At 50.6% G+C, this 13,105-nt stretch overlaps 1 protein-coding gene across 2 annotated transcripts in view; it reads left to right on the forward strand.

Moving 5' to 3' along the window:
• Positions 1–13,105, forward strand: part of CASTOR2 (cytosolic arginine sensor for mTORC1 subunit 2) — a 98,947-nt gene that overhangs the window by 76,587 nt on the left and 9,255 nt on the right. Inside the window, exons 3-9 of one of the 2 annotated variants that reach the window (XM_044001562.1) lie at positions 8,415–8,608; positions 9,283–9,415; positions 9,618–9,741; positions 10,475–10,552; positions 11,687–11,797; positions 12,414–12,496; positions 12,958–13,052. In XM_044001562.1, coding sequence (XP_043857497.1) covers positions 8,415–8,608; positions 9,283–9,415; positions 9,618–9,741; positions 10,475–10,552; positions 11,687–11,797; positions 12,414–12,496; positions 12,958–13,052 — 818 coding nt within the window. The remainder of the gene's footprint in view (positions 1–8,414; positions 8,609–9,282; positions 9,416–9,617; positions 9,742–10,474; positions 10,553–11,686; positions 11,798–12,413; positions 12,497–12,957; positions 13,053–13,105) is intronic. The other variant, XM_044001563.1, reaches the window with a different exon arrangement.

Below are 13,105 nucleotides of genomic sequence, written 5' to 3' on the forward strand. Positions count from 1 at the left end.
CACAGGGGCCAGGGTTTATTTTTGTAAGGATGCCCTCCTAGAGGTGACCCTGGGTTCTCGAAGGCTTCAGAAATGCCTCTTACCAAGCTGGACCCACTTCAAAGAAGAGCCAGCCTCAGGAGAGACAGATTCCCCGGTTCATTATCCGAGGGCCAGCCTTGACTGGGAGGCCATCCACCAATGATCAGATTCTTAGCCTCATTCCATCATGGCTTGAAGGGTGGGGGAGGGTCTTTGATGAGAAAGGAGCCTTTGGCGATTGAGTTCCCAGCTTGTTTTTATTTAAATGTGTTGATAACTGTATTTCAGTCTAATTGGGTTCCTTTGTAATTCTGTTATTTCAGGCATTTAAAAGCATGATTTTAAGAAGGGGTCCTCTCTCTCTCTCTCTCTCTCTCTCTCTCTCTCTCTCTCTCTCTCTCACACACACACACACACACACACACACACACACACACACACACACTTGTTCTGCAGCCAAAGAATTGTAATTTCTTAACTTGGAAGGACCCAAGTGTGGCAGCTTCCTTAGGTGGGGGGGGGGGGTCATTAAATAAGCCTTGGGGGAGCCGGCCTGCCATGGAAGGGAAGATGGAGGCCCTTTCCTCCCTGTTGGGCCAGGGGCTGCCTGCGTTCCTCTTTGTGTAAGCCTTGGGGATGGGCTCTTCTTTCCTCGGAATGGCCCCCACCCCCTTCCATTAGGGAGGGCCTCACTGCCAGCAACCTCTTCATTTTCAGTCAGTCAACAATCCTTAAGGAAGTAAGTGTCTACTGTGTCAGGCCCTGACAGAGTCTGAAGCTTATGGATGGGAAATGGTGTATCCAGAGTCAAGCAGAAAAAATAGGGGCTGAGCCAGAACTCAGAACCCACCCAGTTTGGGCTCCCCATTCTGACATTGTTTTGGGGGGGTTTTGTTTGTTGTTGCATGACTTTGTTTTTTATACTGTTTTATTGATGCTGTTTTTAAAAGATCACTCGCTTCTCAATGACTCTCCTTCCCCCCACACATAATAGAGCTCTCCTTTCTTTCTTCCTTTTTCTTTTTTTTGAAGGGGGCAATGGGGATTAAGTGACTTGCCCAGGGTCACACAGCTATTGTCAAGTGTCTGAGGTTGGATTTGAACTCGGGTCCTCCTGAATCCAGGGCCTGTGCTTTATCCACTGCAATGCCACCTAGCTGCCCCCAGACCTCAATTTTCTAATAAATAAGGAGAGCAAAATGCATTAACCCCTTGGCCCATCTGAAAATATTGACTTCATTCTGCACCCGAGGCCCACCACCTTTGGCCAAGAAGGGGGAGACAAGTTTTATTGCCACTTCTCTGGGGTCCCATTGAGTTACTATATTGATCAGAATTTGGAAGTCCTTCAGGGCTAATCTGCTTTTAATAATAGCAACAACAACAACGATGGTGATGATAACTAGCATTTATCTAGACCTTTTCGTTGTTGTTGTTGTTGGGTTTTTTTTGTTTTTTGCAGGGCAGTGAGGGTTAAGTGACTTGCCCAGGGTCACACAGCTAGTAAGTGTCAAGTGTCTGAGGCCGGATTTGAACTCAGGTCCTCCTGAATCCAGGGCCAGTGCTTTACCACTGTGCCATCTAGCTGCCCTTGTCTAGACCTTTAAAAGCACTTTTCATATGTCAACTCATTTTATCTTCAAACAACCCCATGAGGAGGTGATATGATGATTCCATTTTACAGAGGATGAAACTGAGGCAGACAGCAGTTAAATGATTTGACAGGGATCGCACAAACTAGTAAGTGTCTTGAGGTAGGATTTGAATCCAGGTCTTCCTGAGACAGTTGCCTCTACATTTTTGGTCGTCATGTAAATTTTTCCCCTGGTTCTACTTACTTCATCCTCCATCAGTTCATACAAAACTCCCCACGTTTCTCAGACGGTTTCACAGTCATCATTTTTGTGGTGCAATAGTATGCCATTGTTCCTTCACTCTGAGGTTAGTGGATTTATTTGTTGTTCTTCTAATACATCAGTAACTTTCTCAAGAGAACCGGTTTCCTTCACAAACATATATTTCAAGGGGTTTGTAGATTTCACCAGACCACAGGGGAGATGAGGGTCCACGACCCCCAAAACATTAAGAACCCTTGCGTCAGGTGGTGCAGTAGATAGTGTTCAACTGGATCCTTGAAGACAGACCCTTACTAGTTGTATGACCCTGGGTAAGTCACTTATCCTCTGTCTGCCTCAATTTCCTCATGTGTAAAATTAGCAAGTCAGACTAAATGATCTCTACGGTATTTTGGCCACAGTCAAAATATTTTGACTTGAGGGGGCTGTGACCTGTCTGTGAACAAAGAAGTCCCATAGACAAGGATGGGGTAGTTCCAGAATTTCATTTTTCTGTGGGTGGGTGTGGTGGGTCCCTGGCATTCAGGTATTTGCATTCTGACAAGCAGCCTGCAGACTGAATAAAACCTCAAATCTAATGGGGTTCAGTGTTGCTAAAGCAAACACCCTGTATCCAAAATAAGGCAATGAGCATGAGTGGGAGAGCTGGGATCCTGTTGACACTCTTGTTCCCAAGGCTGACTGTGGAGCACAGCCTGCCTTTGCTCTGGTCCCTGGTGGAAGGAGGGGGAAATAAACACCTTCCGTTTTATGGAGCTGGTGAAGTTCACCAGTTACAATAGGGAAGGGAATGAATGGCCTTCCAGAAGATAAGTCTAAGCAGAAAAGCTGCTGTGTCAGGAGTCTTGAGGGGGAGGAGAGAGAGGAGAACTAAATAAATAAATTGCTCTGGAAGTCTGTTTTATTTGAAGGGAATAGAGAGAAAAGTCTGTCAAGAGTGAGGGGTGAAAACCTTGGAAGGCTTTTTGGAGGAGGTGACATCTCCAAAGACCATGTCTAGGGACTGAGTCAAAGCACCCCAGTGAATGGGAAGTAGGTAGAAAGCTCACATCCCACTCTGGGGGACCTTTGAACAGCCAGGCTGCTATTTTTAGGGCTGGGGACATGCTGTGTCAAAAATAAGCCCTTTCAGCCTCAGAATAGGTTGGGTTTTTCCCCTCAGAGAAATGTGTGCTTTGGGCTCTGCTCTCTATCCCCTGCTCCCCTTGACTATCCTTGGTAGGGAACGTTTCCTAACACCTGACTTGGAAGGAAGAAGCAGAAAACTCCCCTGGAGCCTGAAAAGGCCCCCAAATAGCCAAGAAGTCAGAAGACTCCCCATCTCTTCCACTTCCCTGAAACGGGTGGTCAAGCCTAGAGAAAACTACTACTGGCTCTCCCAGCGATGATCCTGTGATGAGCTGATTCATAGCCCCTGGTGACTCTTTCCATGTTCCTGGGCCTCAGTTCTCTCAGTTGCAAAATAGGGAGATGGGGAGGGGAAGTTGAACTTGACCAAATCTATGATCCCTCTCTCTTGGGCTCAGTTTCTAACTCTTTTTTTTTTTTTTTTTTTTTTTTTAGTGAGGCAATTGGGGTTAAGTGACTTGCCCAGGGTCACACAGCTATTAAGTGTTAAGTGTCTGAGGCCGGATTTGAACTCAGGTACTCCTGACTCCAAGGCCGGTGCTCTATCCACTGCGCCACCTAGCTGCCCCTGGGCTCAGTTTTACCATCTGTAAAGTGAGGACCCAGAAGTCCCTTCCACAAAGCAGGTTGATGTGTTTGCTTAATCCAATGGCTTTTATTGCGTGTGGGGTTTTTTTCTTTGTTATTCTTTATTACAAAGGCTAGCTTGCTGCACTGGGGAAGGGGGGAAGCAGTGGAGGGTAGAAATCCTGCCTCAGATCCTCACCAGCTGTGGGAATCAGGGTCAATCACCAGACCTCTTTAGGACTCAGTTTCCTCATTTGTAAAATGAGGAGATAAGGGCCCTTCTAGTTTGATCCCATTAAATGATCGTGTTTTAAAAATCAGTAAAAAATTTAAAACAATGAAAAAAAAATCCCTTCAGGCTCTGATATCCCTTGACTCTTGGATCATTGGTTTGTTGGGGGGTTTTTGTTTTTATTTTTGTTTTTGTTTTGATGAGACAATTGGGGTTAAGTGACTTGCCCAGGGTCACACAGCTAGTAAGTGTCATGTGTCTGAGGCTGGATTTGAATTCAGGTCCTCCTGACTTCAGGGCCAGTGCTCTATCCACTGCGCCACCTAGCTGCCCCTATAGCCCTTGACTTTTTTTTTTTTTTTTAGGCAATTGGGGTTAAGTGACTTGCCCAGGGTCACACAGCTAGTAAGTGTTAAGTGTCTGAGGCCGAATTTGAACTCAGGTCCTCCTGACTCCAGGGCCGGTGCTCTATCCACTGTGCCATCTAGCTGCCCCAGCCCTTGACTCTTAAGGTTTTTGTGTTCCCTAGGGGAGAAAGCCACCTCCCTCCTGAAGCCTGCCCTGATCTCCCACAGCTGCCTGGGACCTTTCTCCCTCCCAATGACCTTGTACTTCTTTTGTGTGAGAGGCAGTTCAGTGGCAGAATGGGCAGAGAACTGACAGATCTGGATTCAAATCCTGCATCTGACACATTCTAGCTTAGACCCTTGGCCCTGGGCAATCCACTTGTCAGGGGGCTGGCCATTTTCTAGCACTAAAAGTTACAGAGAAGGTGCTAATTTGTGCCCTGTGCCAAAGAAATCACAGGTCCAGTCCCCAAAAATATGTATACATGTTGTCTTCCCTGATAGATTGTCATTTGAGTTTGTGTTTCTCAAGTGGCTTTTCTAGTACTGTGTCTGGTTCCTAGGAGGTGCTTAATTATTGCTGATTGAGTTAAGAAAATGTACCTTCCTGAAGGCCTTTGAGGGGATCCCACAGAGTTGGGGATTGTCTCTTTCTGTCTCTTTCTCTCTGTGTATCTATCTGTCTGTCTTTCTCTCTGTCTCTGTCTCCCTCTCTCTCTTTCTCTCTCCAATCCAGCTGCATCCCTGCCATATCAGCTGGCCCCTTTAAACTTGGAATCACTCCTCTGTGGGGTTTCTATTTTGGGTCCCATTAATTCTCCCCGAAGGCTGGAACGAGCAGCCTCACAGGCCAGAGCTCGGCTGTGCTTGACTTGTGCTGTCAGACGGACCGCTCTGGGCTCCACGGGACAGTCTTATCGATTGCAATTCCCAGGAGAGGAATAAAATTGTGCCTGGCATCCTCCTTCAAGCCCCCACCGGCAGTGTGCCTGCTTTCTACCCTGCTCGGAGGAGTTCCTTAGCCAGGCTGACAATTCCATTGCTCAGCTGAACCTGAGGAGAGAGAACCCTCGGAGCCATCACCCACTTATGTAAGGGCTGCCTAAAAATACACACCACTCGAATGCTTCACTGACTCCAGAGTTAACTCCTGACTTCCTGACCTCCATCTTCAGAATGGGAGCGGGGAGATGCAGTGCAGAAGGACCCATTTTACCCAGTCTTGGATGCATAAAAAGACAAGGATGAAACCAGTCCCTGCCCTCAAGGACCTTACATTCCCCTGGGGGGAATCAGTGCATGCAGAGATAGTCAGGGAAACCCAAGTTCAAATCCAGCCTCAGATCCTTACAGACATGTGACCCTGGGCAAGTCACTTAACCTGCCTTGGTTTTCTCACTTGTGAAAATGGGGGTGATGATAACCTACCTTCCAGGGTGGTTGTGAGGATAAAATGAGAGGTTTGTAAAGCACTATATAACTGCCTGATGGTAGTAATAGATACAAGGCAATTTAAGGAAGGAGAGAGAATTAACAAAGAGGAGAGGAGTTATCTGAGGTGGTATACATTTAAAACTTTATTCTGGGGCATTTAGGTGGTGCAGTGGATAGAATACCAGCCTGGAGTAATTTTGTCTCTGACCCCCAGTGCCAAGCACAGGGGCTTAATAACAAATGCTTGCGAATGAATGAGTAATAAATGGGCCTGTGATGTGGTTTCAGCTCTCATTAAATGAGAGACAGTGTGCTACGGTGGCTAGAGCCCCAGAACCAGAGTTCAAATACTGCCATTTTGTCCCTTGGTAGATCCCTTCTCTCCTCCAAGACTCACTTTTCTCCTCTGTAAATGGGAGGGGTTGAATAGCCTCAGGGGTCGTCTTCAGGTCTAAAGCTAGGACCCTGAATCTTGGCCTCGGTTTCCTTAAATGTGAAATGAGGGGGTTAGGTTGGACTCTCTGAGCTTGTGCCTAAATCACTTAACTCAGTTTCCTCCTTTGTAAAATGAGAGGGTGGAGTTCAGGGGTCCCTCAAACCTGGATCCGTGATCTTCTGAGGCAGTAAAAGGCAGGTGGACAGACTTAAAGGCAGGGGAAGGCTCCCCTCCAAGGGCCTCAGGCCACATGGGGGCTTCCCCCATCTCTGCCTTCCCTCAGGGCCCTGGCCAGCTTGGCCCCGGGGCAGGGTGATCCTGGGCTTAGCTAGAGCTGGGTGCTTTTATTTACAACACAAAACAACTGACCTTTGGGAAGCAGAGATGCCTTGCTCTGCAGCCGATTTGCCTCCTCCAAAGAACACATTTTTAAGCTTTATGAAGCATCAGAACTGTGATCTTTACGGGTACTTGGAAGAAGCACGATGCATTTTTGGCCTTTTGTTTTAGCCGGGTCACTTGATTGATGTGGAGGGAGAAGGGGTACAACCCTGCTTGCTTCACAGATGTGAGTCAGGGTGAGATCCTTAAGCCTCTTTGCTCTGGACTCCTCTCCCTAACTGACTCCTTCCCCTTCAGAATCTCCTGAAAATCCCAGTTTCTCCTCCCGGCGAGTGACAGTTAAGCCAGTAAAGCTTTGTTCTGTGTGCTGAGGGACAGTGCCCAAAGCACAGAATCCCAGAGAGCTCTCCTGTCTGCAGCCTGTCTGAGGACCTCAGACAGCACAGAGGCCAAGCCCCTCATTCCCTCCCAGAGGAGGGGAGGAAAGTGACTTGCCCGGGGTCACATAGCTAGAAAGTGACATGGCTGGGATTTGAACCCAGGCCACACCCTCTGCCTCCTGTGCCCGGTGGCTGCTGTTCACATTAGACAAGAGGGGCCCAGATGTGAGCAGTCTTGCTTGGCCCCACCCTTGTGCTCCCATTTTTTAAGCCTCCCTTCCGTGCCTGGCTCCCAGCCTCAGCGGCCCCACTTAAGCTGCCCCCTTGGATGACCCGCCTATGGGAAAATGTGCAAATTAATCCCACAAATTGGGCTTTCAGGATTAGCCATAGTCTGTCGGGTGGCCCCTCATCCCCTCCTGCATGGCCTGGTCACCATGGCTACTGAAGCCATGGGAACCCTGAGCAGCCTCATTCAAGTCTCACAGAGCGGTCCACGGCCAAGGATGGGGGAGGGTTTGCTGAGGAGCAGGTGGGAGACGGAAGGGCCAAGGGCTCAGAAGGGGAGGGGCAGCAGAGGTTCCCCAACTGCTAGGCAAGCTGGCCCCCAGTCAAGGCTGCCTCTTCCTCTACTTATAGGATCTCCCAGGCCCTGCCCACTTGTAAATTCTGGGAGGGTGACCTAGAGACAGACAGAATTTATCAAACACCTTCTGTTTGCAAAGCCTCATGGTACCTACACCCAGAGGAAGGGGTGCTGCCCTGGTGCGCCCTGGGCTCGGATTCAGGAAGACCTGAGTTCAAATCCAGCCTCAGACCCGAGCGAATCACATGAGGGTGCTCTGCCTCAGTTTCTTCATCCACAAAATGGGGATTACAACAGCTTCTCTTTCTTGTGGTTGTTGGGAGGATCCATGAGGCACGATCACCATCAGGTGCTTTGCAAGCCTGAGAGCTCTCTATCACTACTCGCTCTGGCTATGAAAGGACCCCGGGAGGGGGGTCTCCCCTTACCTCAGATGCCTCCCCTGTAAAGAGGAGGTAGTTGAGTATGTTTGTGGGCAGCCGGGAAGGAGGCAGCCAGGGAGAGATCGTCCAATAGTGACCATGGGCATGAGGCAGGGGGCCATCTGCTGGAGGAGGTGGGGGGAGGAAGAGCTCACAGTCAGAGGCCTCATTTTGTTCTATAAAGTACAAGGCGAGGGCTTCCCAAGAGGCTAAGGAAATACCACGGGGGGCTTGGGGAGAGACAAGAAGGCTTGGAAGCACTGTAGGGATATGGACTAGGGAGGGAATCCATCAGGGAAGGGCAGCATCGCCTCTGGGAGGGTCCAGGTGACTTCCTCTAGCTCCAACCAACGTGTGAATGGGAGTAAAGGATGCCGACCGGGGTGGTCGTCCAGGGCTGGGTTTTGTGATGGGACGAGAAGGGGCCGAGGGGATCCAAAATGGAGGACATGGATGGGTTCATCAATGAGTCAAGAAAATGGTTGAGGGAGAAGTAGCCTGGGATGGGATTTGGGTCTGGGGGGGAGGGTGACAGCCATTGAAGGAAGGTATTGCCATCTTTGTGTGTGGCCAAGGGGGAATGGGAGAGGAAGAGGTCCTGGGAAGGGGATGGAGTGAGGAACCAGGGGCTGACCCCACCCCCCCACCCCCCACCTTTTACAGAGCTGCCGTCCTCGGAGCAACTCAGTGTGGCCGACGCAACGTGGCTGGCCTTGAACGTGGTGTCCGGCGGGGGAAGTTTCTCCAGCTCCCAGCCCATCGGAGTGACCAAGATTGCCAAGTCAGTCATCGCCCCACTGGCCGACCAGAACATCTCTGTGTTCATGCTTTCTACCTACCAGACGGACTTCATCTTGGTATGGGGATGTGGGGGACATTGCAAGCACATCTACACTGGTCTAGGATTTAGGAATTTTGAACAACCTCACCCCCTTGAGTTCATCCTCCTCCCCCATAGACACGCTTTTCTTTTTCTCAGTTACTATATAACCTGGGCCTTTTCAGAGGCCTAGAATGTCATCTGTCATATTAATTATCATCTTGGGGGGAGGCGGGCAATGAGGGTTATGTGACTTGCCCAGGGTCACACAGCTAGTAAGTGTCAAGTGTCTGAGGCCGGATTTCAACTCAGGTCCTCCTGAATCCAAGGCCGGTGCTTTATCCACTGCGCAATTACCATCTTTTTTAAGCTAGAGCCTGGGTAGCTTTTTATTTGCATGGATGACTATTGAATAGAATTTGGATAGAAATCCCACGAGACTGATTTAAACTGGTTTCACCACACACCTTCCCTTTGGGACCCGGCATCCCTCTCCCTATAGCCTGACCCTGGAGAATTCTCCTGCTTCTTTCCTCTGTGCACTCCCTTCTGGTAGCAGAGGGCTTTAGGGAAAAGCCCAGGGAGGAAATCACAAAACTACAGATTGTCTGAGCTGGGAAGAACCTTAGTGCGCCCTTAGCCTAACCTCCTCCTCTTATATGCTTGAGTCCCAGAGAACTGACGTATTCCACACTCCCTGTCCTCCCCCAGGTACGCGAGCGGGACCTGCCCTTTGTCACACACACCTTGGCAGCCGAGTTCACCATCCTTCGGGTTGTCAATGGGGAGACGGTAGCTGCCGACAACCTGGGCATCACCAACGGCTTTGTGAAACCCAAGATGGGTAAGAGGCGGCATCGCTGAGGTGGTAGGCAGAGGAGAAGGACATCTATCTCCTGACCTCCCTCGGGAACCTGCCCTCGGGTCTGCCCGGGAAGCAGGAAGGGTCTCTCGGTAGACCCTCTCTGGCATTTCCTCCCCCAGGGGAAGCCTTTATCCCTGGCTCATCTGTTAGTCTTTCCATCTTTTCTGTTCTTCTCTTCCAGTTCAGAGGCCGGTCATTCACCCTCTCTCCAGCCCCAGTAACATGTTCTGTGTCACCAGCCTGGACCCCGACACACTCCCCACTGTGGCCACGCTCCTGATGGATGTCATGTTCTACTCCAATGGGTAGGTCCTCACCTGAGAGGGAAGAGTGAGCGGCTCACCTGCCTTGGGAAGGAAGGTCTGAGAGCCCGGCGCATGGACAGCTTCCCATGGAGGACTCGCGATCACTTTTGAGTCTAGGGCTCTGGACACTGCGAGGGAAACAGGAAAGGGGGAGATTCAGCCCCTGCTCTGATAGGGAAGGTGGCACACAGCCATCTCTGAAAGACAGACTGTGATAGAATGAATCCTAGCACAGTGTAGGTGCTTACTACGTAGTTGTCGATTTGGTAAAATGTAAATGGTGCTGGATTTTACTTGTGAATGTTCTTGGGAGCTTTTCCCTCATGACACATTCACATTCTTAATCTGGTTTTGCCCAGTGCTTCAAAACCCCCATGTGTGGGTGAGCATACCATTCACTGATGCAGATCACAGCCCCTCCTGAGTCTTCATAAATTCCTCAGGACCCCCAAAATCGCATGGCCTGGGGATGAGCCTCCCCTCACTTGGCTGGAGTGTTCTGCAGATGCCGGGCAGACAGTCCATTGAAGGCCTTTCCACTGGACCCTGATCCTCTTTGAGAAGCCATAGTCATCTCTTGGGTGTCATTAGGGACCAAGGAGGACCAAGGTAGAAATAGATATGGGGTGTGATGAATGAATAAATAACTCAGTCCCAGAAGGGAGGTGGGGCCGGCCCCTAGCCTGGGGATCTCCCATCCCTAATGATTTTTCCTTCATGTTTCGGAGATCAGAGAGTCTCCTACAAATACCCCAAGACCCTGGAAGCTGAGAAATTCTTGGCCAAGTGCAAGCTCAGTCAGTGGCCCTGGGTGAGTTACAGAGACAGGTGTAATCATTATACTTGGGGGGTGGGGGGGGCGGTGTTTGGGTCCAGTTCGTGGTTTTGCCACTGCAGGGATCTCCCAAGTGAGGAAATGCCTCCACTAGTGTAGATGAGCACCTGACTAACTCTTTAGTTTTAGACAGAGGTGTCAGACCCAAGGCCTGTGGATCCAAACCAGAATATTGGGAGCTATTTAACAACATAAAAACAGAATAAAACATGACAATTGCTATCAGGTTTTCTAAGTAACTCGAGCATCCTTGTGGGTTTCTTAGTGACCCCTGTTCTTCCTGGGCTTGGAGAGGATCCTGGGGCCCTAGAAGATCAAGTGATTTACAGGGGGCCACTGTCCATGAGGACTGGAACCCAGGCAGGTTTTCCTGACTCAGCAGCCAGCTGTCCATCTCCCGGGCTGCACCATTTGCTCGTAATGAAGATGATCATTAGGGTTATGATGAAGATTACATAAAAAGCTCCCAAAATATAAATATCTAGCAGGAAAAACCAAACCAGGAAGGCAATCATTCCCATAATCCTCTCTTACTGGAATTGGCCTGAGAAGGATTCCCCAGAGTGTGGGGGGGAGGGGGGGAGAGAGGGAGGGAGGAAGAGCGCTATCTCCTGAATTAACAGTTTCTATTGGGATTCCGTCCAAAAGTGGAAAGGCACGAGATTATAAAAATGACTTAGGAGGGGCAGTTAGGTGGCGCAGTGGATAGAGCACCAGCCCTGGATTCAGGAGGACCTGAGTTTAGATCCGGCCTCAGACACTTTACACACTTGCTAGCTGTGTGACCCTGGGCAGGTCACTTAGCCCCAATTGCCTTACCAAAAAAAAAAAAAATGACTTAGGGGCAACCCATTCTGTGCTTCTCATAATGTGTGAGTCTCGTGGTGGAGGGGGGTGGATATTGTTCCCACTTTATGGATAGGCAAACTGAGTCCCAGATGTGAGATGGCTCCCAGATTCAGCCATTTTATTGCGGAATTGGGGTTTCCTGAGGCCTGAACCTTGTTTTCTCCTCACTTTTAGCCTCACTCTGAGGCTGGGGGTGTTGTGGGAGTCTAGGGGTCAATGGCCTGGCCCCTGTTGGTCAACCTCTCTCTCCTATGTCCCCAGGGTGAAGGAGTCTGTGGTAGGCAACGAGGACTGCGGCCATATCCGCTTCTTCTCCTTCTCCCTGATTGAGGGCTATATCTCCTTAGTGATGGATGTGCAAACCCAGCAGAGGTGAGGCCTGGGGCTGGGGCTCCCTGCTACCCGGATGAGAGAAGCAGGTCAGGGATTTGTCGAGGCCCAAAGGCCTGGGTGGGCTAGAATTTCACCTCTTGCTTCACTCAGAGCCGCCTTGTGCTCTAAAAGCTGCAGGGGTGATGGGTGCAGAGCAGCTCCAGCCATCGGGATGTCCCAGATGTCCAGGGCCCCTCCTGGGCGGCACCCAAATCGTCAGCTTAGTGCTCGGGAATCCCAGGCTCTGCGCTGTCGTCTCCTCCAGCCCCCAGGTCTCCTTCCATTGTAACACTATGGATGAAGGAGGGAAGCCTGGTGGAATTTGATGTCGGGGAGGCAGGGGACCAGAACATTGCAGAAGTCCCCTGCCATCTTCCTCTTTCTGAGTGCAAGGAGACAGGAGAAGGCAGATTTGAAAGTCATGAGCCCGCCAGTGGATGTGGAGGTGGACGCTGGCTGTGCACAGTCATTGCCCGCTCTCTTCTGGGCCAAAGCTGCCAGCCTGGGGGTCACAGAGCAGAGGAGTCCCAGCCATGTGGGTGGTCGTCTTGGCTAACATGGGTCTTTGGTATGCTCGTCCCGTGGCTAAAGTGGATCTTGTGTGTCCCTTTCCGAGGTTTCCAAACAATCTGTTGTTCACGAGCGCGTCTGGAGAACTCTGGAAGATGGTGCGGATTGGAGGGCAGCCCCTCGGCTTTGGTGAGTAGCTCCGAGTGCTTCCTGGGTGCCAGGCACCCTGTGGCTTAACCTCACCCGGCCTCAGGGCTTTCATCTGTAAGATGGGTATCATAAGCAAAGACCCCAGACTTGCTGCCACACACCTGCCCACAGAGAAGCGGACATGGGATCACAGAGCTAAGGGATAGGGGACTCTGGAAAGGCTGCCTGGCTCCACCAGTCAGGCTCCTGCCTTGGGACCCTAGAGGCCATGCATTTTACAGAAAAGGAAACTGAGGCACCAGACCCTTCTGTGCTTTGTCCCACAGGTAGGAAGTCCGAGAGAGGCAGGATTTGAACGCAGGTCCTCAGCCTCCCAAGGCCAGCCCTCTGGGGTATGAGCCGTATCTGGAAGGCAGCAGTTTTAGGTTGTGTGAAGGGAGGAAGCTGGATGGGGACCAGACCGCGGGAGGCGCAGAAACAGTGAGCTTTTGTGTTCCTAGATGAATGTGGGATCGTCGCTCAGATCTCGGAACCTTTGGCAGCTGCCGACATCCCCGCCTACTACATCAGTACTTTTAAGTTCGACCACGCGCTGGTGAGTCTCCAGCCGGTTGGATGGTGGCCATACACGGGAGGGGAGAGGCGGGG

This window comes from Dromiciops gliroides, chromosome 4 (genome assembly GCF_019393635.1).
Source record: "Dromiciops gliroides isolate mDroGli1 chromosome 4, mDroGli1.pri, whole genome shotgun sequence".
In the NCBI taxonomy this organism is placed as follows: Eukaryota; Metazoa; Chordata; class Mammalia; order Microbiotheria; family Microbiotheriidae; genus Dromiciops; species Dromiciops gliroides.